The 25,234-nt window shown below is 56.7% G+C and overlaps 1 protein-coding gene and 1 long non-coding RNA gene across 3 annotated transcripts; one reads left to right on the plus strand and one right to left on the minus strand.

The window, feature by feature from the left end:
* Positions 1-2,227: 2,227 nt before the first annotated feature.
* On the minus strand, positions 2,228-16,305 carry GATA2 (GATA binding protein 2). 2 transcript variants are annotated; one of them, XM_047743230.1, is made up of 7 exons: positions 16,004-16,305; positions 10,811-11,020; positions 9,870-10,146; positions 8,788-9,429; positions 6,891-7,036; positions 4,912-5,037; positions 2,228-4,189 (listed from the first exon to the last, which is right to left on the minus strand). In XM_047743230.1, exons 3-7 carry the CDS (start codon positions 10,096-10,098, stop codon positions 3,890-3,892), a joined length of 1,443 nt encoding a protein of 480 aa, XP_047599186.1. In that variant the 5' UTR covers positions 10,099-10,146; positions 10,811-11,020; positions 16,004-16,305; the 3' UTR covers positions 2,228-3,889. The 2 variants fall into 2 exon arrangements, with proteins under 2 accessions (XP_047599186.1, XP_047599193.1); XM_047743237.1 differs by lacking the exon at positions 10,811-11,020.
* On the plus strand, positions 11,702-23,066 carry LOC125107811 (uncharacterized). The gene is made up of 3 exons (XR_007129663.1): positions 11,702-12,503; positions 12,876-13,166; positions 19,443-23,066. It is a non-coding gene; the product is annotated as an uncharacterized LOC125107811 (long non-coding RNA).
* The last annotated feature ends 2,168 nt before the right edge of the window (positions 23,067-25,234 follow it).

The following is a 25,234-nucleotide window of genomic DNA, read 5'->3' on the forward strand; positions in this document are numbered from 1 at the left end:
TGAGCTCCCCAAGGGCAGGAATTCCTGTTTCTTTCATTCAGTGATATAGCCCCCACACCTAGAAGAGTGCCTGGTGTGTAGGAGGCTTTCAACAGGCAGGCAGACGTGCACACCTGAATACATGATCATCTAGACACACAATGCTGCAGTCAAGAGCCAGGGCATGAGAGGGCAGAACCATCCCTGTCCTCACTGTGGCCACAGCGGACGGGAGGGGAGGCTGGAGTGCTGGGAGCTGGGGAAAGGCCAAGAGGGCCACCATGCTTTAAAACGGGCAGGCCAGGACCCATCCAGCTACACACCCAGCTGGTTCCTATCTGCTCTGGGTTTCTATTCTGCAGGAAAAGGATGCAGTCTCAGGTTTGCACCTTCTGCACTGCCCTGATGGGCTGGGGTATCTGGGACCTCCTAGGAGGCCTGTTGTCCTCCACAGAACCCTTGCTTCCCTGAGTCCAAGCAAGCACCCTGCCAGCACCAACAGTCCAGGATGGGAAGAATGAGAGGAGGGGCTTCCTGGACCACGTGGATGTCAGGGCTGCCAAGGAGCAAGGAGGCTGGCCATTAGAAATCCTACTCATTGCAGACCCAGAGTACCAGAGACGGTGATTAGAGCCAAAAAGGGTCATCAGGGACATATGAATAGAATGGCTAGTAATTGGGGACAGTAGCATCGTGGGAGATAACATCATTCAAAGACATCATCAGAGAGGTGGTGGTTGTACACTGAGGATCAGGAGGTCCTGGTGAGCAGTATGATCATTGATTGGTTATATCATTCCTCGTTGATCATGGACATGGGAGACTGAGGATGTGAGCAGCAAGAGTGTTACCTGGTCCCCATATCCTTGATGACTGAGTGTAGGGGAGACAAAGGTGATCACATTCAATGACCATCCAGAGATTCAGGTGGTGGGTGAGCTACTGGGCACAAAAGGCGGCAATGGTTAGAGAATTTAACGACCAGAGACCCAGGTGGCTGGTGATACCAATGATGAGGAGGCTGGCAGTCAGTGCTCCTGGTGATCAGGATATAAGGGATACTGGTCATCAGGGACTTGGAAGATGAGACTCCACAATCCTTATGCTGGACCCTAGCAAGCTGAGTGATGAGCACTGGGGAGCCAGGGATGTCAGTAACCAGAATCACTGGTGACCACATCGACAGAAAATTTGATGGGAAGAAGATCCCATGATTAGGGACATTGGTCATTAGGTATATTGTTGGTTAGAGATGTTGGTGAATGGAGACAAGTGATCAAAGTCATTGCTAAGGAAACATTGGTTATGACAATAGTGTGATTGGAGATACTGGGGAGAAATATGAGTGATCAGATCTATCAATGATTGGAAAAACATCGATCCGTGACATTGATGGTCATGCTTCTCAATGAACTAGGACATTAATGATTGGGGGCGTTGGGGACCAGTGCATTGGAAATCAGGAACATGAGTGATAAGATGCTCCAGTGATCACAAATATGGTGAATGAGGAAATGCAGTGGTCATCAGAGATGCTTGCACCAGACACACTGAATATTAAAAGTTTATGAATAGAGATGCTGATCAGGAATATCGCTGGTAGGAGATACTCATGGCCAGGTATATTACCAGTAAGCCAGGACAATCACTGAAGACACCGGCAATCGCATTTTGTGGCTGTCAGGGACCGGACACGTCCCTGATCAGAGGCATGGATAAAATATTGGTGATTGAGTGTTGGTGATTAGTTGTTAGTAATCAGATGTCTACAGTCACAAGCTCCAGCAATCAGACATGTCACTGACCAAGAATAACAGTCATGGTAGCTATGTCCAATGACCACCTTTGTTGAATGAAGATGATGGCAATCAATGACATTGGTGATCAAAAACATTGGTGACCATATTTGTCAATGAACAAGAATATTGATGACCAGATAGCTCAGAAACAAGAGCTGATCAGCATCTGGGAGGAAGTAGATGGGGGTGGGGGTGGGGTCAATCCTTGTTGGGTTCTATGAAAGCCCCAGGAAAAGGATCAGTGTGTAGACCAAAGGCTGGAGAAACCACAAGCCTCCCCGTGCTTCCCCAGTATCCACCCAGACACCAGAACAGACAGGGCCCCATCCCTTATTCCAGGAGCCCTTCTCTCCAAATCACTGAACCCGAAGGGACCGCTAGGACTGACTGCCTATCGCCACACCCAGGACTCAGCAGCCCAGGAGCCCACAACACCGGCCAGAGGCATTCACAAAAAGTATTTTATTATTCTTAACAGTATTCACTTTAAAGGAATAGGAGGATAGCATACAATTTTTTACAGACAATATATAAATGTTGTACATAATTAACAATAACTTAGTTCACTAATCCAAAATGAAACAAGCCAAATAAAACATAAAAACAGAAAATACTGCGGATTCTTTTTCTTATGCGGATACTAGTACAAAATAAGTTACTTCTGGCTGTGGTGCCCCCCTCCCCCCCCGCAGCGATCGCCGGGGCTCCTATTGCACTTGGTCGACTACCTTGGCATGATCCTCTTCCCCAGGGCCAGGCCTTTGCCGGCTGCCACACCCCACCACCTCCGCATACAGAATCTAAGCTCGGACACAGTTATGTACAGCTGTACCTTGGGGAGGATCCAGCCAGCCACAGCAAAGCGGAGCAGAACCCAGGCATCTCCAGGGACCCCAGCAGGGTCATGGCCTCTTGCTGGACCCACCCCCAACTCCTGCCTTCGCCACCTGCCAGACCAGCCCCTGGAAGCCAAGAGCAGCCAAAGCCCCTCCCCAGGTCCCCGGCTCCCCGTCCTAGGGCTGTGGGATCCAAGTACTTTTCCAAAAATAATTGTGAAGCTACAGCCTTGGTTTGTAGGTTTTATTCCTTTCCATAGCAAGGACTTCCGTGGCAACGTACAATCGACTGGACCCAAAATGAGTTTAAAAATAAAACAACTAACTCCTCAGCGAGTTAAGCTTATGCAGTCTTTGATATATATATATTTTTTCTTTTGTCTCAGAGTGGGAGGGGAGGGGGATTGAGGGGTGTTGCAGAAAAAGGATGTATGTACAGGGGTTCACCTGGCTGGGGCTCAGACTCATTAAGGGGACACGGGTCACACCAGCTTCGGCCTCAGAGCCAGGGGAGCGATCTGGGAGACATTTCCCCTCTCAAGAAAATGTTGTTTCCTTCCTGTGACCCAGCCCTGGCCTGGGAATCAGCGCAGGACCGCCCCTGATTGTCTCTGCCCTCCAGGGCCTGGCCGCCAGGGCACGCACCGCTCAGCCTCCCCAGGCTGCTGGCCCGGCCACACCGGCTCAGCCCAACCTGGGCTTCAGCTGTTTCAGGAAAGGAAGCCAGAGGAGAAGGTGTGGGCCACGGGCCCCCCGCCACCCCACACACCTGCCCCCAGAGCCCCAGCAAGCAGATGGGCCAAGCAGCACTTGGTGCAAAAGAAGACCCAGAAGAGAATTTGGGGGGCAGCTCAGACCTCCACATCTCCCTGGTCCTTGTTAGAAATGAGAGCACAATAAATTATTTTTGCCTAATCCCTTTTCTTCTAAAAACGGTTTGCTTTGTGTGTCCCCTGCTCCCCAACCTTCTTCTCTTTGTAAAGTTGTCTGTTCTGTTCTCCAAACAATTGTCCATGATGGAAACCCCACCTGGGCAGTAAGCCGGGCCAAGGCTGCCTCCCAGCCTGGGTGAGGACCTTCACAGTGACCGTTGATGGCCAAGGGGAGCGCCCACAGGAGAGGCAGCTTGGGGCTCCAGCCGGGCTGGCAGGAGTGGCATCAGTCTTCAGGAAAGGGCAGGCCGCTAAGGGTTTGGCCCACCCTGCCTAGGGTCACCAGCCTTGCACTGCCAGCCACCCTCTTGGCATCTGTCTGTCCGTTGCCAGGGGGCTGTCCCTAGCCCATGGCGGTCACCATGCTGGATGGGTGGGGGTGGCCAAAGGAGAGGCTGGAGGAGGGGTGGATGGGCGTAGGGGTGGGCAAGATGTGTCCCGAGTGGCTGAAGGGCGGGAGATGGCCCACAGGTGCCATGTGTCCGGCCAGGGCAGCGGCGCTGAAGGGGGAGGCCTTCTCCTGCATGCACTTGGACAGCTCCTCGAAGCACTCCGCACCTTTCTTGTTCTTCTTGGACTTGGTGGACATCTTCCGATTCCTTGTCTGGATCCCTTCCTTCTTCATGGTCAGCGGCCTGTTCACCTGGAAGCAACCACAAAACCTTCAGGAAGTCCAGTTCCCTGAACAAGAAACCAACCCCCAGCTTCCACATGGGGCAAAGACAGGTCTGGGCCGGGGACCCCACTTGCAAACCCCCCACCCCCGCTCATCTCTGTCTTTCCTGCCAGCATGCTACCCTGTCAAGAAAGGTGCTTTTCCCTGTCTGGGACCTGCAGGGCAGGGCAGGGGCCCTGAGCCCACTAAGTGCCAGCACTGCCCCCCCACCCCCGCCATAGACATGACCAAACTCCATGCCTACTTTTTTTTTTTTTAAGATTTTATTTATTTGACAGAAATCACAAGCAGGCAGAGAGGCAGGCAGAGAGAGAGGAGGAAGCAGGCCCCCCACCGAGCAGAGCCAGACTCAGGGCTCCATCCCAGGACCCTGGGATCATGAACTGAGCTAAAGGCAGAGGCTTTAACCCACTGAGCCACCTAGGTGCCCCTACTTTTTGTTTTAAAGAGGCACCCCTTCCCCGGACCTGCAGCCCCCCGCCACCGCCGTGGGGGACACACTTCCAGCCGGCTGGTCCCCTCTTATGGGAAGGCCTTCTGGCACTGGGGTGCGGCAGCCGCCTCCCAAGCCAAGCCACGCCGGAGATTGTGGCTGCCCCCCGCCGCTCCCCCAGCCCCGCGCACCAGGGAGCACAAAGAGCAGCGGTCCCCGGGGAGGGGCGGGCCAGGCTGGGGAGGGGTGGACTCACATTGTGCAGCTTGTAGTAGAGGCCACAGGCGTTGCAGACAGGGTCCCCGTTGGCGTTTCGGCGCCATAAGGTGGTGGTTGTCGTCTGACAATTTGCACAACAGGTGCCCGCTCTCCTGGCGGCCGACTGGGAGGGGAGCGGCGGCGTCAGCAGGCTGGGCTCCCACGCCCCACCTCGACCTCCCTCCCCGACCCTTACCCCACCCCCCTACCCTCCCACCCCCGTCCCTGCCAACTGAGCCCGGGAGCGGGAAATCTCACAGGGGAATCCAGGCATCTCAGAAGCCGTGGAATTTTAGAATTTGGGACCTAAACCAGCACAGAACTTAGAATAAAGAACTCTCAGAAGCCTGATCTCGGAATCAATGGAGTTGCAAGAGCTGAAAGGACACATTAGCCCCCGCCCGGCAACCATCGAATGGGGAAACTGAGGCCCTGAGGAGGCTGGCTCAGTCCCCCTGGAGCTCCTGGGTCTGACTCTGCAGTCCCACGTGAGTCCTTTCAAAATCCACCATCCTGCGTGTGACGCGCCCCCCCTTCCCCGAAGAGGCCAGGCAGGGACGTCAAATGTTTAGGGAAGTCTAGAGCTGCGCCGTCCAGTACCATAGCCACTAGCCACTGGGAATGTTCGAATTCAACCCAACTACAATTTAATAAAATTAGAGCTTCAGTTCCTTCTCGGGCATTAGCGACATTTCAAGGAATCAACGGTCACGACCACAGTGGACAGGGCAGGGCCAGAACATTTCCATCAGCACAAGGCTGGTCCGTCTGGCATCCTGCACCCCAAACTACACGCTGCTGACTGCCCCGCAGCCCCTCAGGGAATGCAGGCCAGAGGTGGTCTGGAAATGAGTGTCTGGTTTCTGAAGGGAGCTGAAGGCTCCTAACAAGGGAAAGTAAGAGAGTCTTGACTGAGAAAGCAGATCTCCTCTTGTGGGCCCACCAGCACTGCCCCCCCCCCAATATTTTCCAAAGAACCGCAGGCAGCAGGACAGGGGGTGGGGAAAGGAGGCCGGGAGAGGCTGGGACGGCCCTCGGCCGGCCGGAGCTCCCTTGCTGGGTCGCTGGGTCGGAGGGACCAGCCGACTGCTGCCTCGGGGGCGGGGAGGGTGAGGGTGAGTAAGCAGCCTGGAGCTGGAATTCTGACTCAGGGGCCAACACCGTATCCTCCACCCCTACCCCCACCCGGGCCCTCACCCCACCCTCGCTGGGGGGGTGGGGAGGGCGGAGAAGGGGGGCCCCCAAAGCAGCAAGCGATTTAAGCCTCGTAAATCACTTCGCCCTGAAAAAAATATATTTATTATTCTTAGCATTTTACGCATTATTTGCAGAGCGGAGGGTATTAGAAATTTCAAAACAGCCCAGCGAGAGGCAGGACTGAGCCGAGGAGAGGCTCTAAAACTCGCGGGGTCCGGAAACAGATACGCGGAGTTTCCTTATCTTCAGGCAGCAGATGTCCGGATAGGAAACTCCGGCAGGAGATCCGAAAGGGCATTTTTTTTAAATCACTCAAATGAAAATACACAGTATAGGTGACTCCATGGAAAAATAATAAAGGGCAGGTTTTTTTGGTGGTTGGTGTGAGTGTGTGTTTTATTTAAATAAGCGTGAGGAGCTTGTGTGCTGGGCTACAAGGAAAATTACTTCATGGCCCTATTTAGAAAAAAAAAAAGAGTTAAACAGAGGCCAGGGGACGGGAGTTGGGCCCTTGGACACTCAACGTTGGGGATTCCTGAGCTTGGTGGGGTGAGGATACCTGGTTGGTTGCGGAGGGGGAAATCTGGCCCGGGGCGGGAGGGGGCTGGAATCTGGCCTAAAAGAAGGGCCACCCCAAATGATTTTAATGATAAAAGGATTTCAAGAGGCAAAGCAGCTGTCTGGGATGGGTTTGGTGGTGTTACTATTATTTTTTAAATAAGCCGCTGGCCGGGCCCAGGTTGGCAGGTTCTCCCCAGCCACCTGCTGCTCCGCACTTACCAGTCTCCGCTTGGGCTTGATTAGTGGCCGGTTCTGCCCGTTCATCTTGTGGTAAAGCCCGCAGGCGTTACACAGGTAGTGCCCGGTGCCGTCTCGCCGCCAGAGAGGGGTGGCCGTGGCCCCACAGTTGACACACTCCCGGCCTTCTGAAGGGGGACAAGGAGAGACAGCGGGCCTGCCTGATGGACAAGGTCGCGGGAGAGAGCCAGTGGGCAGGCGCCGACCAGGCAGCGGTCGGCCTCAGCCCGGGCTGCCTTGGGGGGTGACTTTTAGTTCCAGCCCTAGGCAGGAAGAGGGACCCGGAGGAGGTTTCCCCCCCGCAGGAGAGGAGTTCAGAGAGTAGCTTTACGGCCAAAGCTCCATCTTCAAAACCCTCTCTCGAAGGAAGGGAAGCAGGGCAGGAGGGAGGAGTGGGGCCAAGGCCCCAGGGATTCTCGGCGCGACAATGAAAGGGTATTTACAGCAAACTTTGCCGAGGGCAGGGCGGTGGCAGGAGTGGCCCCGCTCGACCTGGCCGGGCCTGGGAGGGCTCCGGCTCGTTTTCTGGTTCTGCCTTTTTTCTATCTTCCCCTGTTCCCTAGCTGTGTCTGCCACCTCCTGATTCTCAGCCCTCAGCTCCTACCCTCCTTCTGTTCTCCAAGCAGGGGAATTCCTTCTTTCTCCCCAACTTCCCTCTCTTCCGCTGGGGCCCTAGAATTCAGTCCCGGACTCAGATCGAAGGTGGTGTTCTTTAAAATAAAAGAAGCCGTAAGCCCTTTCGTTTTTAAGCCAAGTAGACTAAGCGACCTTGGTCTTCAGTTGATGGTGTGTTTTTTGGTTTTTCTGTTTGTTGTTGTTGCTAAAAGACCATCTGGAATTCAAATCGAATGGGTAAAGCAAACTTGGGAGAAGGGGCTAGTTAAAGGCAAGGCAGCTGGCCTGAGCGGAACGGGGACCCTAAGGTGGGGCTGAGGCGGGTGCCCAAGGTGGCGGCAGCAATCAGGCCAGGGAGCTGGACAGCCTGGCATCATGCAGCCCCTGGGAAAATGTCTCCCCATTTAGTTTCAGCTAAATTGTCTATATATATGGCCAAGGAAAGGTTCTTAGACTCAGGAGAAAAAGTTTAAAAAAAAAAAAAATCTTCCTCTTTCTTGGCTTACAGGGATCGGGAAGGAGGCACTGACAGCCCGGAGCCCCCCATCAGCCCTGGTTTCTGCTCTATTGCCAGATTCTTGGACAAACCAGCTAGGCTCCAGCCTGTCTCCGCAGAGGCACCTACACTTCGTCCCCCTCACTCCAGCCTTCAGGGAGGGACAATGAAGGACACGCCAGGGGGCAGGGAGCAGGAACAAGTCCTGGGAATGTTGCTTTGGGGGAAATCTCCCAGGGAGATTGGGAAACATCAAAATCCCAAGATTGGACTGATTGAGTTGGAGAACCAGATTCCTTGAGGGTCTGGAGCATCTACAGTGCTCCCACAGCCTGCACACACACTCACAAACACACGTACGCACAGCCTCCCTATTGTCACTTGCGTACTGCATTCTCATAAACTAAGTCAAGAGGCTGTTCAAATTTTCACTTAAGATCCAGGGAAGGGAAGGGGGAATTCCCGTCCTGTGTTCTGTCTGGTAGTAGCCACAACCTTGAAAGGGAGGGTGAGAGGCGGAGAAGGGAAACAAACTTTGTGGACCCCTCAGAACAGTTAAGAAAAGGGCAAAAGTTTGAGGGCTCCCTCTCTCCCATTCTGGAGTCTCAAACATCTGTTGGAGGCTATTGGAGGGGAACATGACCCATCCCTAGATCTGGAAGACTGACATTGCCCCATCTCCCATATCATAGCCCTCCTCCCCCCAACCATACACACAAAAGCACAAACCATCCTCACTTCCACAAGGTCCCTGGCGCTGGCCTTTACCTGAGCAGGAGCGTGCCTTGCTGCGCTGCTTAGGGGTGAAGCTGGAGGCAGGGCCACCCAAGAAGCCTCCAGGGTGGAAGAGTCCGCTGCTGTAGTCGTGGGCAGCGGCCGGCACATAGGACGGGTAGGTGGGGATGGGGTGGTGTGTGGCAGGCTGGGTGCCCATGGCAGCCAGGCCTGGGCGGAGGGGACTGCCGCTTTCCATCTTCATACTATCAGTCAGTGACACCTGGTACTTGACGCCATCCTTGTCCTCCCCCCGGGCTGCACTACCCCCTGCGGAAGAGGAGGCTGGAGAGGCAGCCCCGGTGGTGCTGGGGTCGGGAGACACTTCCTTAGGCGGAGTGGGTGGGAATCCAAAGAGGTGGGAGCCCGAGTGGGCTGCCGTGGGAGTGAGGGAGGCCACAGAGCTCCCGCTGCCTCCCGCACTCCCACCCCCTGCCCCTGGGTACACAGAGAGGGGACCTCCAGGGCCTCCGGCCGCTGAGGGGTGCAGCGGTGTCTTGGAGAAGGGGCTCACGGTCCAGGGATTGTGGTGGTGGGCTGCAGCGGCGGAGAGGGCAGCTTTACCCCCGTCGAGCCAGGGCAACCCGGGGCTGTGCAACAAGTGTGGGCGGCACATCTGGCCTCCTGTCAGGCGGGCTGCAGGAGAAGGGAGAGGGGTCAGGGTGGGCCCAGGCTGAGCCGCACGAGGGCTCTGATGTACAGGACCACAACTCCCAAGACAACCAGCAATAACCTTCTTCCCAAAGAAAACCAGAAACATGAAACCCCAACTGGCAATAATCAAGAATGTTCAGTCCAGAGTTAAAGGACAAGTGGCACAGAAGGAACCCCACCGGATTGGGGCCTGGAGGGACCCCCCCCACAAGCCAGCTGGAAATGGGCAGAAACCCTAGGGTACCCAAACCCTCCCCCAAGAGTCTGCTGCCCCCACCTTTCCCCGCCCCAATTTTTCAGTTGCTCCGATTCCTGCGGATCTCACATCCGGGAAGCAGGCAGCGGGGCCTTCCTCCCCTCCCGCGCCGGGCGCGCGTCGCGCCGCGCCTGGGCTCGCAGTGACCCACTGGCCGGGGGCTCACCGTGCGCGGGGCTGTAGGAGACGCGTGCCCGCGCGTGGGCTGGGTTGGCGTAATAGGGGTTGCCTTGCGAGTCTAGGTGGTTGAAGAAGACGTCCACCTCATCGGGAGGCAGCAGCTGCGCGGGCTCCATGTAGTTGTGCGCCAGGCCCGGGTGATGCGAGTCGGGGTGCTGCGCATTCAGCACGGCGGGGTGCGCCATCCAGCGCGGCTGCTCCGGCGCCACCTCCATGACCGGCAGTGGAGGCTCGGGATCTGGGCCGAGGCGGTGGCGGCGTCCCTGAGCGGCGGAAGGGGGCGTGAGGGGCGCCGCCACGGCCTGACACCCCCAAAGTCCCGCCACGCGGAGTCCCGCACGCCGCTACGCCTCGGGCGAGCTCAGCGGAGGGAGAGTCCCGGGTGGGAGGAAAGCTCAAAGCTCAAAACGAAAGGAAGGCGGAGGAGAGGGTTCCGCCGCGCAAATTCACATGGTGACCCCCGGTCCCAGAGCCAGGCATTCATGCACGCCGGGTCGCGCAGGGGGACAAACCCCGACAGCAGTTACCCCAACAAACACATACGGAGTCTCACTTTAAGTCAGACACTCACACCGACCCCCCCCCCTTCCCGGTACACAATCACATAAACACAGACCAAAAGTTGGAGACAGGCGCCTGGGCACCCACTGGGGCACATGAGCCCAGAGACACGCACATATTTACACTTGGCGCCAGATACACATACCGACTTGACGACCCCCCCACTCCCCGCAAACACGCACACGCAGCCCCAGCGGCTGGGAGCCAGCCCCCTGCGTGCACTCCCAGGAGGCACAATCAGGACCTCTCACCAAGCCACACCAAAGCCGTCACCCGCAGCCTGGGCCCGACCTTGAGCCCCGGAAGAGACCTCTCAGAGCTTGGCGCACCCCAGGCCCCCGGCTAGTTCTCGCACCCCAAACTTACACACGCAGCGCCGCGGGGAGGAAGGACCGCGGCCTCAGGGACGGGGGATCAGCACCGGCGGGAGCCCGGGGAGTGGAGGGCTCAGGAACCGCGCTTCGGGCGTCTGGGCTCACGGGGTAGGAGCGGGGGACAGCGCGCGCCTCGGCCTCAGGCCCGCCCGGCTCCGGCCCCTCGGCATCCTCCGGCCGCCCTGGCGCCAGCTCGCGACTCCTGCACAGACATGAAGCGGGGGCCGTGCACGCCTAAGAAGCCCGCGCCAGCCAATCAGGGCCGCGCGCCGCCCAGCCTCCGCCCCCCATTGGCTGAGCCCGCAACTCCGGTCCGCCAGACTCCCGGACTGACCCGCGGGCCTGCCCCCCTCAGCCCGCGGGCCCCCTCCCAGCGGCCCCTGCTGCCAACGCCCCCCCGCCAGGACCCTCACCCCACTAGCCAACTGCTTCTCCCCTTCTTGAGGACTCTCCTGGATCCCCCTAACCTCAGGGCCCTCCTCCCAGTAACTAACCCCCAACGGGGGACCCCTCCCCGGGAGCACGGGTCGTGCGCCCTTCGGGTGCCTGGGTGTCCTCTCCCTGGGACCCCAGCCCTTCCACTCTCTGATACCACCTCCCAGCTGAAGTCTCAACTACCTACAGAGGCCACTACTCGGGCTCTGGCTGGGCAGGGGGTTGGGAGGACAACTGCGGGACAGCAAGAGCAGTGAGGGGCAAGAACTATGAGACTCGAGTGGGCACCTGGGCCTCGGACAACAAGCCGCTTAGGACTGAGCTTGACCGGGTGGAGGTGGCCTGGCTGGCGGCTCCAGAGAGGGGGAGGGGGCGTCCCCTTCCCGGGCGTGGCCTTCGCAGACCAGCGGGCCGAACTGCCTGGGGCGAGGCCACGGAGACCCGGACTGGCGCCGGCGCCGGCTCGAAGGATACGCCTCTGGGCAGGAGGAGGCATTTTTCCCTCCCGGGGGTCCCTGAGGCGGCCCCTGGGGAGAGGGAGGCGGGAGACTGAGAAGAGCGTCCCCTAAGTCACCTGGAACTGCTCGACACACACCTCCAGTGCAGAGATCCAGCTCTGTGGGGGGAGTGGGCCCCGTGCACAAATCTCCTTGCTCTCTCCCATTATACAGACCGAGAAGACCGAGGCTCGAAGGGAGCCTACGGCCGACGAGGGAGGCGGGGGTGGGTGGGTGAGTGTCGGAAACAAAGAACTTTTGGGGGGTTGAGACAGGTGCGAGGGTAAGGGGGAGGAATCGCCCTCCTCCAGCCCCTCTCCCTTAGCTGAGTCTACAGCTCTCGGAGTTAGGAGCCCAGAGGGATCCCAGGTGGGTCCGGGACAGGGGAGAGGGCGGGGGTCTGGGCCACCCCCGGGAGGGTGGGGGGAGGGGCGGCGGGATTGACAGTCGGTAATTGGGTAACTGGAGGCGGCTTCTCCGGCCGGGCGGCCCCGCCACCGCGACGCCGGGCCCCTGACGTCACCCGATTCGCCAGGAAATGAACTTTTTAATAATCCGAGGAGGGAGGAAAGCCTTCGGTCCCCTCGGCTCGGGGGGCTCCCGGCCAGGCCCAGCTTCGCGGGCGCGCCCCAGTCACCCTCTCGCAGGCCAGCTCTGGGCAGCGCCGGGGTGGGGGGGTGCGGGCACCGGCCAGGGGCCTCCTCCTGCCTAGGCGTCCGACTGTCCGTTCATCTGTCCGAGGCCCTGGCTCAGGTAAAGACGCGGGGCTGGAAGCGCGGAGCCCCATCTAGCTGGGAACCAGCGCGTCCCGGGCGCTTAGGGACCCTCCTGCTACGGCGACCCGCTGCGCCTCCCGCTCCGCTCTACTCCGAGGCGCGCGGGGCCCGCCCGGGCTTCTCAGAACTCCGCTCGGCAGGAGAGGAGCAGGAAAGGAGCCGGCGCCAGCCGGGTAAAGCGCGCTGTGGCCGGGGAGTGGGAGCGCGACGCCGCGGGCGCCGGGCCTCCGCGGTCGGGCCAGGCAGGTGATTGGCTTCAGTGCCTTCCAGTTCGCGTTCCCCGAAACGCGCGCGGTCTGACCCGGACTTGCTGCCTCTCTGTTCGTCTGTCTCTCCTCCCTGCCTTTAGCTTACGATTCTTCATCAACGCGTAAAATGCGGTCGTCAGAACCTCGAGCCTGTTTTGCGTCCCTGGAGCCTAGCGGGAGCTTATCAAAGACACCGCAGCCCCAGGGACAATCCCGGGTGTCCGACAAGGCTGTCCCGTCAACCTGAACCCCGGGACCCAGAGCAGGAGGCAGCCAGCAGTTTGCCGGCGCCGGGGCCGTGAACGCTGGAGCCGAGCGGAAGCTTTCGGTAAGGCTGGGATCCGCGCCTTGGCTCGCAGGGACGTGGCCGCTGCGGGCCCTCCGGAAAACAGGTAATTCGCTTTATTTCCCCCCAAAGGCGTAGTTCAAATGACCCCCATTCTGGGTGGGTCTGCAGTTTCATCTTTCCGAACCTGGCTAAAATACCCCTCCGGGGCAGCGTCTGGGCCACCGCAGGAGTGGAGGTGACCAGCCTGGCCGGGCCCCCTGCCTGAACTGCAGCTCCGAGCTGCCCGCTGGCCTGGCGCAGAACCGAGCGCGGGCGGGGATTTAATTACCCCGCTCGGCGGCTCAGAAAATCGCCGCGCAGAGAAGCTTAGCAGGGCGGTTAAGCAATGCTTGAGCAGGGGCCTCGGGAGATCCGCACCAGTCTCCCTTCCCGCAATCCCGGCCTAGAGGAAAAAAGGGGGGGCGGGGAGAAGGGAGCTCCCCCACTTCTCCTGAGGCCCCCAGGCTTGCCTTCCTCCAAAAGGCGGGCAGGCAGCCGGCTTGGCGGAGGCCTCCACTATGATTGGAGCTCCTGCGTTGGACACGGGACTGCTGCGTTCTCCCGCATGAACGAACCCGTCTGGGAGAGAAAACAGGGACGCCAGGCAGGAGAAGGCCCAGATGGCCAGTAAAACACCCCCCACTCCAGTCATGAGTGTACATGTATGCCAGACAGACCAAGGGACACTAGCCAGGCATCTTGCCCAGTAGGCAGCGGATACCATCTTATCATTTGAACCCAAACAAACGACGGGGAAGGATCAGGGAGCCCCCCCCCCCAATCGGCTGGGATTGCGGGGGGCATCCTTGCACGAGAAGAGATTTATTTCAGTTTACAGCCTCGGGATTCGGGGTCTCTGGAATGCCCTCAGAGGGACGCCTTCCCTTTTTCATGTTTTTTTGTTCGTTCCCAAGGGTTGTTGCTTATAGCGGGTGCTGCCTTTTGATGGCACTGAGAAGCTGTCACTTTCCTTACATAAGAACAAGACTTCGAGAGGGACTGGGGAAGGGTAGCAGAAGAACTCAATTTTCTAACTGCCTTTTTCGAGTGGCCTGAGATTCCCCGAAAAAGCATGGGTCGTTGGTGCGGCTTGAGAAGCTTTCTCTGGGGAGCGGGCAGCGCAGGGATCCGAGGCCGGGTTCTATAGGGCCTCACCCGCCTGGGCCGCAGCCCTCAGCTGCCCTGTCTTCCCCATCCTACATCGCCCCCCCTCTGCGCCCTTTGTTTAAACTTCCGCCATCCAGGGTAGCCCTTCTGGGACCATAAGTTGGCCCTCTCTTTGTAACCTAATTCTTCCCACCTTTTCCTATGGGCATCTAATTGGCCGGCAGTGGAGGGGAGATTCAAAGAAACCAGTTTGCTTAGGGACCTGCCTTCCGTATGGATATTGAATTGTCAATCCAGCGACCTCCCAGCCCCACGCTGGCAATGTGCCTTGAGGGGTACTGAGGAGGAAATGGGGACCGCTTCAGCCAGAGGGGCTCGGAAGTCCCCATTGGGCAAGGCCTCAGATCTGCTAGGCCTGCCGCCATCCCTCCAGAGGGGTTCTGCAATGGAGGGAACAGGGCTCCAACAGCCCCTTCGCTGGTTGCGGTTCACTTCCAGGCCCCCAGATGTGAAGGCTCCCACTCCTCTGGCCTCCATGATGGCTCTCCCATCCCTTACGTCTTTTGGGCCTTTTTGAATCGCAAAACCCAAGGCCCATCTTCCGAGAAGTCTTGGCGCCCTGGGTCGAGGCGCCTGGGAGATCCTCTATCTCCTTATCAGGTTGTAACCACCTACCTCCAAGCCGGACAGCCTCCCCCACGGGCCCTGCTGAGACCTGCAGCAGTGGGCGGCGTTTTCCCCTGCTTCTCGAACAGCCACGGTTTATTGTGGGTGCCTGGCGGCCCAGCGGCCGGGCAGCATGACAACTGGCAAATCCGTTTCGTTAGACGCAATTTGTTTGCAATTTGTCAACCCGGCTGGGAAACGCTCTCCAGACGCATTGCCCTACCTGGTTCTCGAATCCTGCCTACTCATAAACGAATCCCATCGCTAGGTGCCTGTGTAGACCCGGAGCTCACCGCCAGATGTTCCCGATCCCCGGGAGACGTAGCTTTTTCCAAAACAACGAATTTCCTTCCGTGTTTTCCGGGAAAGGAGCGGCCGCCACTCTCGGGGGCCCCGAACGCCGGATCTTTCCCCTCGCGGTTGGGGCAACCGGGAGTTCAAGCCTGGCCGCTGCTGAAGAATTCTAAATGCCGGGCGTCCAGACAGACCCAGACCGCCGTCTACGCCTCCCGGCGGCAGATCCCGGAGCCCGCGGCGGCCCTATTCTTATTGAAATCCCACTAAACAGATTCCTACTCCGGCTTGGGGCTGGGGGGAGACTTCCAGACCCGGCGCTCTCCCCCACCCGCACCCCAGCCACACAGGATAAAGGGCCGCGGGGCGCGGCGCGCGGGGGCGCACGCAGGAGCGAGCCGGGTTAAGCCGCGCAAAGCCGGCGCACGGGACCAGTCGGCAGGTGCAGCCGCGGCTCTGCTGCCCGACTTGGGCGCCTCAGCCGCGGTGGAGCGGAGGTGGGGGCGGCCGAGACAAAGACCTCAGCTCCGGGGGCCGGGAGGTGGGGCGCTTTTCGAGGCACAGGGAATAACCCGGGCTCTCGGCCTATGTATGGCTGAATCCGAGAAATGGGAAAGCGGGAGGCCCGACGCGGGTCTGCTGTCCTCAACTCTGCAAATACTCCCTCAGGATTAGGCCCCTGTGCCCTGGGGTTCGAGCAGCTGGTAGGACCAAGCAAACCCCGAAGGCCACATGTCAGGGGCCACTGGGCTAGGCAGATCGCGTTTAGGGGGCCGGGTGGGCCAGACCTGGGGCCTGGAAGGGCCTTGGTCAGGCGAAGGTGGGAGAACTTACCCAGCGAGGTGCGGCGGGCGGCGCCCCCGGGTGGACGGGGCCGGAGCGGAGCGGGGCGCTCAGCGAGGTGCGTGGCTAGGTGGGCCCACAGGACACCGGCGCGGGCTGGCGGCGTTCTCCAGCAGGGCCCGGGCGGCGCGCCGAAAGGCTACATGGTGCGCGGCGGGCCGCTTTTGTTCGCCGGGTGGCCGACGGGGGCCGGCTGGGGTGGGGGCGAAGGCAGCCAGGAGATAGAGTCTTGAGCAGCAAGCCCGGGCGGCGCTGGCCTTGTTACCTCCCTCTCGCTCCCGCTGCCTCTCCCTCCCCTCCCCCGGCCGCAGCGGCCGCTGCTTTTTATTTCGACAGCACTTTGAGGGGGCGGGAGCGCCGCAGGGGGGCAGGAGGGTGCCCAGAGCTCTGCCCCCCCTTTCCCTGGTCCAGCTGCGGGGCGGCAGGCCGAGGGCCGGTGGGCACTCAAGGCGCAACACCCTACTCGCCCATACTCCAGACTACTCCAGCCCTCTCAGGGGCGCACAAATGAGCACCCCTGCTCTCAAGGGTGTATGTTCAGAAAGTCCGGGACGTCTCTTTTTGGAGACTCTCCCGGGGGACCCTCACAAACCGTGGCCACAAGCGCTCACACACGTACACAGCTGCCTGCTCCTCTTCTCCAACCTTCTTTCAATAGTGCTCACGCACACACACATCTGTGCACACGCGTTAGTGCATACAGCTGTGGTTGCGTGGACATCCTCAGCGGGGAGATGTGGGTCACACCGGCATGCACACGTGCACACACCCAAATGTAGCTTGTGAATCTGGCACGCGCCGCGTGCGCGCGCATTTACGCGTGCACGCGCCTCTCTCTCTCTCTCTCTCTCTCTCTCTCTCTCTCTCTCACACACACACACACACACACACACACACACACCCCTCCCTCACTTCCAGGCTGATTCCGCTAAATGTAGACACATGGCCTCTCCCTTTCCCACCTATACCTCCACTTGAATTCTCCCAACAGCAGACCAGGGCATTGCAGAAGTGGGATGTGAGGTGTCTCCCTGGCCCATCCCCAAGGAACCCTCTGGCAGGAGGGAGCTAGGGAGTAGAGGGCTTGTCTTTGGAAGGCTAGGCAGAGGAGCTGGGTGTGGGAATCTTCCCGGCTAGAATGCTTTTGGGTTTCTGAGCTAGGAGAACCTTGGTATTGTACTTCCGAAGTCCCCACCTCAAAATTCAACTCCACAGTGGTTATGTGTGTGTGTGGGGGGGCGTGTGGTCCCATTCCAGCTGTCCTGGGGGACTGAAAGTGGCCTGGGGATCTTGGGCCCAAAGAGAAAGTGCTTTGCTTTGGAAGCGAGGGGAAAACTAGTGTGTGTCATAGAGAGGAGTGTCCAGCCCCCCACCCCCTTCTCTGTGGACATCTTCTATCCGTGGGTCTTTCTTTGAAGCTGATAGTGACTGTGTTACATGTGTTATTTGCTGTGTGCACACAGGAGAATATCTATCCTGGGTGCCCCTGTGTGTCTGTGTGCATTTGTGAGCACGTGGGAAGTCTGCAAAACTGAGTATATTAAAATGCCCATTTCTTCTTGTGGGTCCCTGAGAGTTTGTATATTGAGAGTCTGTGTTGTGTGGGTCCCTGAGAGTTTGTGTATTATGTGTGGCTGTTTCAGAGCCTGACCTCCAAAGTGCACATGGGAGAGTGTCTCCATGGAACTGGGTGTGTGTCCCTGAGGCTGTGTATCTGTGTGATCATTGTGTCCATGAATCATCTGATGGGAAGCAATCACATCCAAGTGCTTGTTTATAAAATGGTGTATGTCCCTATGTGGGTCGGTAGCTGTGCATCTGGGTATCCTGTGTCTATGAATTGGGGTGTTTGTGCATGTTTGTGTGTCTGCCTGCCTGTCTTTCTTTACCAGCATCGGCTCTCTGGTGTGTATCATTATATCTTTGAACTGATTACGGGAGGGTGGACAGTGTAGAACGTAGCCAAGTGTGTCTGCGGATCAGTGTATAGCACTGTGTATGAACTGGTATGTGTTGGGGTGGGTGTTTTTGTCTGTTTACCTAGGGTATGGGCATCTGTGTGTACAAATGTATCTTTGAACTATGTGTGTTACTCTACCCAGCATTACCCTGTGTCTGTTGTCTGGGGAGGAGTGTGTCCCTGGGTGACACACCATACGTGTGTCTTCCCAGATCACCCACCGTCCCTAACTGGCGGGGCATGCGGCCAGTGGAGCTTCAGGGTGCCATTTGTGAGGGCACTTTCTGTCTGTCTGTGGGAGGGGGAGATGAGCTGATAAGGCTTATCTGCCGACGCCAGCACCGTGCTGAATAACCGTTCTAATGAGGTGGCCTCGCTGGGACCACCCGCTCCCAGGGCCCCCAGCCTCACTGGGGCACAAGAGCAAATCCCCATGAACCCAGCAGGGCCGGAGTGTCTCCTGGGCCTTTTCTAGTTCTGTCTTGTTTCTTCAAAGGCGGGTTCCAGGTTTTACACTCCCACCCCACCTGCCATCTCCCCACTGGGCTGGGCTGGGCTGCGCTGGGCTGGCCAGAGCAGGCTGGAGCCTCCCAGCCTCTGGTGTGCAGTCAGGAACACAGCCTTAAGAAGCTAGGGGATGTGAGGCCACTTGATGTGGGGGGCCCTCTAGGGTGGGGGTAGATTGAGAGACATGGAGGCCCAGGGATGGCAAGACCCAGAGAGACAGGGAATGGGGGACAAGACAGGGAAATCGAAATTTTAAATCTTAAAAAGAAACTGGCATAAAGGGACAGAGACACCAGTAGGGAATGGAGGGGTGGGTTGGGGACATGCAGGAACAGACAAAAACAAACAACTAAAAAGTGGCAGAAAGAGTCAGAGAGAAGGGAACAAAAGCAGCCAAAGTGTTAACCAGAGAGGGAGGGAGAGACATGGACAGAGAGACAAGGGAGAGATACAGAGAGGAGAGAGAGAGCAAAACAAAACAAAAATAGAGAGATGGGAAGACAGAAGGGAACCAGGACAGGCCTTGAGAGCAGTGGGAGAAGAGGGAGAGCAGAAAGGACTCCAAAAGTGTCAGGGAAAAGTGGGGACGCGGCAGACAGGCTGGGCGGGATGGACAGATCGATGGAGGGACCGAGGCAATACAGAGCACCGCGCCCCACGCGAGCGCGGGAGGCCGATCGCCAGGCTGCGGGCCCGGAGGGCGCGAGCGCAGAGCCCGCGGGCCGGGCGGGGCACCGAGCCGCGGGCGGCGGCGACGGGCAGGGGGGTCCGCGCGGGGCTGCGCCGCTGTCCGGGGTAATTTTTCATCTCGGCCGGCTAATCTTTGTTCCCGGCGAAGATAATGAATAGCCAATCGTTATCTGCCCGGCTCCCGGAGGCTGCCCGAGAATGGGGTTGTACAGGGCTGGGAATTGTTTCCAAAGTGCCGCGGAATAAATGGTGTTCCTTATCTCTGCCTTCCAGATTATCGGAGCCCTTTCAGAGCGCGCACAACAAATGCGCCCGCCATCGAATGCATCATTTACCACCGCAGATCCGCGCGCTGATGGGCAGGCAGATAGCCGTCCGCGGGGGGCACGCCGGGCGCCCTGTGCCCGCGCCGCCTGCCTGCCTGCCTGCCTGCCGGGGGGTACCCGCCTGTGCGCCCCCGGGTGTACCCGGCGTGTTTGGATGGACATTCGCCTGTGCCAGTGGATGGGCACTGAACAAGAAAGGGTATTAATGTGCATGCGGGGATGTCAAAGAAGTGTGCTACAGGAAAGTGCAGATGTGCAAGCCCACATGCACATGCGTGGTGGGCATCTGTCCCTGGAGCTGGCCCCGCTGAGGCTGTTTGAGGGAGCACAGAGGAAGGGATGTTGCACGTGAGTGTGTAGGCATGCATATTACTTGGGGTGGGTAGACACCTGTGTGAAGGAGTGGGTGTGTAAATCTGTGTCTACAGGTGTGGTGACCGAGCGTATTGTGTACGTATCTGCCCTGGGTGAGGCTGTTTAGGAATGCACACAGGGTGCGTGTGTATGTGTATATTTGGACATGGGTGTGTTATTCTTCTGAGTGTTGTGTGCCTGCAGGTGTCCAACAGTACTCAGTGCTGTGGGTTCATACCGGCCTGTAAGCACACCTGTGACTGCTGGGAGTGAGTGCGCAGGGTGTCAGTGTTCACCCGGTGTGCACAAATCTGCACGAAGGCGGTTGCGTTGTTGTGTATCTGTCTGCCTGGGTGTGCCGGGGTGTGCTGCAGAAGGGTCAAGAGGGAAGGGCAGTGGTTGGGTTGTGCCTGCGCCTGCACGTGTAGGCTCCGTACACACGAGCTGGGGAGCTGGGACCCCTCTCCAGCCTGGGGTAGAGCCAGCCAGCCAGGAGCGAAAGGTGTGTGCGGGTGTGATAGACGCCAGTGTAAGGAATGGATGTGCTAAACGTTGTGTGCGGCTGTGTAAGGGAGAGGGGTCTTCAGAGGAGTTTGGGAACACCCAGGGGTCCCATCCCGCCTCAGCAAGCACGCCCTTCCGGGGCCCCACAGCCTCCCCGCTCCGGACCTGAGGAAAGAGACTGGAGCCCCGCCGCCCGAGGTCCCCGCGCCGTGAGTGACACGCGCCGCCGACAAAGGCTGTATTTTTCCAGGCTCGAGCCCCGCCCGCGTGCGCGCGGGGGCGCGCGCGCGCGCGATAGTCCCCATGGCGACGCAGATAGCGCCGCAGCCATTTTCCCTATCTCCCCGGGGTCTATTATACGGCGGGATTAGCTCATCTCCAGGCAGGTCAAACCCAAAGTCACGCAACCTGCGGCGCGGGCCCCGCCTCCCCGCCTGGCTGCCCCTCCCCCGCCTGAGGGGTCCGGTGCGGCCCCCGCGACCCCCGAGTCGCGGCCCTTGCTCAGGCGCAGAGCGCCACCTGGCGACCGCCGGTGTCCTCAGTGGGGTCCCCGGGAGCCGGCAGCCTGAACCGGAGTCACCAGACAGAAGAGCTGGCGCAGGGGTCCTTTCCTCCCTGAGGTGGACTCTCCAGAAGCAGGAGCTTTGTTTTGTCACTGCTGTGTCCCCAGGGCTGGGCTGACACACAGTAGGTCTCCATAAGTGCTTCCTTAAAGGATAGATGACTGGCAGGAAGTTATAGACCTAGCAAACTGTCAAAGGTCACACTGCTTAGCTGGCAACAAGAAATCATTTCTTAGAATGTATCCACTGAATTTAGGATAAAAGCCAAACTCCTCTGGAATCTGGGTAATAGCCTTTGCTGATCACTCAGACCTATTTTCCCCCTTTCTTGATCCAGTCATAGTGGCATTCTTTCTGTTCTTTGAACAAGCCAGAACATTCCCACCCCAGGGCCTTTGTGTCTGCTGTTCCCACTACCCAGAGTGTATACTGTCTCTGTTCAAATGTCACCCGTCAGAGAGCGAAACTGAGCCTTCAGACTTTTCCTTTAGAGTAAGTACTTAGCACAAGTAAACTAGTCTCCGTTCTGTTTGCACAAGTTGCCAGCTTTCCTGCCCCACTGGAATGCTAGGCTTCCTGGAGGAAAGGGAGTCAGTCTTGTTCCCCAGCAAGAGTCCAGGGCTGGAAACTCCTCTCGAGCTGATCAGTATCAGGCACAACTTTGGGAATGAGTGAATGGGGACAAGAGAAGGCCAGAGCAAGTGGGATAGACTGTGCCCTGCTATCATGATCATTTTTCCTTATCGTTAGACCATTCCCCCCTACCCTGCCCCTGTCTTTTGCTCACCCTGGCCCCAGGATGCCTGGCTCCACCAACCTCCCCTTCTGGTAAGTCCAGAGGGGCCTGGGACTTAAGGGAAAGAGCACCATGGAGGCCCCTTGGCAAGGCGCGCCTGCCTTGCTTGTGGGGGCAGAGAACACTTATCACCCTGTTTGTTCTCAAGGAGCCGTGGCCTCTCTGGAAAGGCCTGGGTCACCGGGTGAGACTTCACTCATAATACAAGATAATTATACCCAAATTGTCATGAGGAGGTGATTGCTATGGGGACTGTGAAGTAACTAGAACTAGGGGACTGTGAAGTAACTAGAACTAGAGAAGGCCACAGCCCCCACTGAACTTCCAGGCCCGTCTCCAGGCCAAGCCTCATCCTGCTCAGGGGGCTGGAGACAAACCCTGTGAGAGGCTTTGCCCAAGGACTTGGAGAATCAGCTCCCTGTTCCCTCAGAAGTGCCCCAATTCCCTCCCAGGAGAGGAGCTGTGGGTTAACACAGGCTCTTGGGCCAGGACTCCCCCCAACATATACTCATACCCCTTCTGGCTGGGCGGCCTTAGGCAAGTCACTTTCCCACTCTGAGCCTCAAGTCTGCTTCTGCAAACTTCCCTCCAGAGTTATGAGAATTACTCATAAGCATGTATTTAAAAGGAGTTTTGTGATCCAGGCTTTGAAAATTGGCAATCCAAGTCTCAGGGGTCCATGCAGTGACCAATTGTCTCTAGCATTTCAAAGTGGGAGATTTCACATAAAGAACTTCATTTTCAGCTTCTTGAAAATTTGGAAGATTGGCCTGATGATGTAATGCTGGATTTCTGTGTCACTCGCCTCCTGTGCCCTGGGTCTTCACCCACCCACTTCAGGCCCACAGGTCAGGGATGTGTCCCTCATAGAAATACCATTTGCCGTAGCTGTGTTGGTTTTGGTCTTCCTTCTCTGTATCCTTTGTGGAATTTCCAATATCTTTCTCCCTCTAGGTACTGTAAACCACTTAATAATGAATTAATTAATAAATCCAATCAACACTTTAAAATAATGTGTTCGGCCACACTGTTTTAGACCCTGGATATACATACAGTACAAATAAAAGAGAAACAGGGAACAGTCAGACATAACCACACAGATTAATACATCATCACAAATTGTGACAGAACTCTGAGGGGCAAAGAACATGTATTTACAGATATTGAATCCAAGCGTATTTGCAGAGGCCTACGTTGGGTCAGGTCATGTGCTGATAGGGGAGGGCATGGGACAAAACATGATATGGTCACTGTGTGCAGACAACTCATAGGGTGGTGGAGGGGTAGGCACATTAAGAGATTCTGTTAAGGGGCGCCTGGGTGGCTCAGTGGGTTAAGCCTCTGCCTTTGGCTCAGGTCATGATCCCAGGGTCCTTGGATCCAGCCCCACATCTTTGGCTCAGGTCATGATCCCAGGGTCCTTGGATCCAGCCCCGCATCGGGCTCTCTGCTCAGCAGGGAGGCTGCTTTCCTTCCTCTCTCTCTGCCTGCCTCTCTGCCTACTTGTGATCTCTGTCTGTCAAATAGATAAATAAAATCTTTAAGAGAGAGAGAGATTCTGTTAATTCCAGCCTGTGAGAATTGGAAACACAGGGTGCTTAGGGAGAGGCCCTTATCCTAGTCTGAGAGCATAATATATAAAGAGTGCCTACAAATCAATAGAACAAAAAATAAAAGAGAAAAAAATAGGCAAAGGGTGTGAACAGAAAAGGAACCAGAATTGGCTCTTAGATTGATGAAAACATGCTCAGTCTCACTCAGAAAAATGAGCATTTAAAATATGTTGAAAGGGGCACCTGGGTGGCTCAGTGGGTTAAAGCCTCTGCCTTCCGCTCAGGTCATGATCCCAGGGTCCTGGGATCGAGCCCCACATCGGGCTCTCTGCTCTGCAGGGAGCCTGCTTCCTCCTCTCTCTCTCTCTGCCTGCTTGTGATCTCTGTCTGTCAAATAAATGAATAAAATCTTAAAAAATAAAATAAAATATGTTGAAAGATTTGGGAAGAGAGAATTCCTAAAATTAGATTGTGGTGATGGTTGGAACTCCCTAAATTTACTAAAATTTATGAGATGTACATTTAAAATGAATAAACCTCATGGTGGGTAAATTATACCACGTAATGCTGTTTGAAAATAAACCCTGAAACACTTTGAGATACCATTTTATATCTATCAGTATTAGCCATACCAAAACATTTGATTACATACTGTGTCCCTACGGGACTAGGGAGACATATTGGTGAGAGTGCCAGCAAATGCACTCTTGGGGTGGGACAGGGAATGTGACAATATCATATTTACAAACACATTTATGCTTTGAACCAATAATTCTATTTATGGGGTATAGATATGCCCTCATGCTTGTGAAATTTGTAAGGAAATTCACTGTAGCCTTGTACTTGGTGGTAAATGATTGGAAACGAAAGATGCTCATGCAGAAGAGATGGTTAAAGTATTGTCATATAACCAAAAAGTAGAATGTTATGCCACTATCATGAAAGAAAAAGAAGAAAGAGATAGAGGAAGGAAGAAGAAAGGAAGGGGGGAGGCAGAGGAGGATGGAAGGGTAGAAGGAAGGAAGGAAGGAAGGATGGAACTGTTTATGTCAGGATATTGAATGATCCCCGAATAATTTTAACGGAAAAATAAAAGTGTATAGGAGTAAGTATGGTGTGCTACCATTTATTAAAAATGGGGATGAGAGGGGCGCCTGGGTGGCTCAGTCGTTAAGCATCTGCCTTCTGCTCAGGTCATGATCCCAGCGTCCTGGGATCGAGCCCCACATCAGGCTCCCTGCTCGGCGGGAAGCCCGCTTTTCCCCTCTCCCACTCCCCCTGCTTGTGTTCCCTCTCTCACTGTGTCTCTCTCTGTCAAATAAATAAACAAAATCTTAAAAAAAAAAACAAAAACGGGGATAGGAGAGAGTATATTTGTGTACATATTTATAGGCTTTCTCTGGGTGGCAAACACAAGAAATCATTAACTATTGTTGGCACGCACAAAAGGACGGAGGTATGGGTGGCTGGGGCCAGGGATCTGAGAGAAGACTTTTCACTGCGTAAGCTTCAGTTACTGTTGAAACTCCACAGATGAATAAAGATACAAAGATTAAGATAGAAATAGATATATACAGTTTCACATACTCACATATATAGCCATATATATCCCGTACAAAAAAACTACAGATTAAAAACCAAAATGGAAAAAAAAATTATTAAAAAGATAAAGAGGGAGAAGAACAGAACTTTGCCAAGAAAAGTCAGGACAGAAACTTCCCATAGCTGACCAGAATGGAGAGAAGAAAAGGATTCTCCTGTCCTTTTGGCCAAAATATAAACTGGTATAAATATTCTGCAGGTGGGCGCCTGGGGGGCTCAGTCAGTTAAGCGTCTGCCTTTGACTCAGGTCATGATCTCAGGGTCCTGGGATGGAGCCCTGCATCGGGCTCCCTCCTCAACGGGAAGCCCGATTCTCCCTCTCCCACTCCCCCTGTTTGTGTTCCCTCTCTCACTGTCTCTCCCTCTG

The sequence above is a fragment of the Lutra lutra genome, chromosome 1 (assembly GCF_902655055.1).
Source record: "Lutra lutra chromosome 1, mLutLut1.2, whole genome shotgun sequence".
In the NCBI taxonomy this organism is placed as follows: Eukaryota; Metazoa; Chordata; class Mammalia; order Carnivora; family Mustelidae; genus Lutra; species Lutra lutra.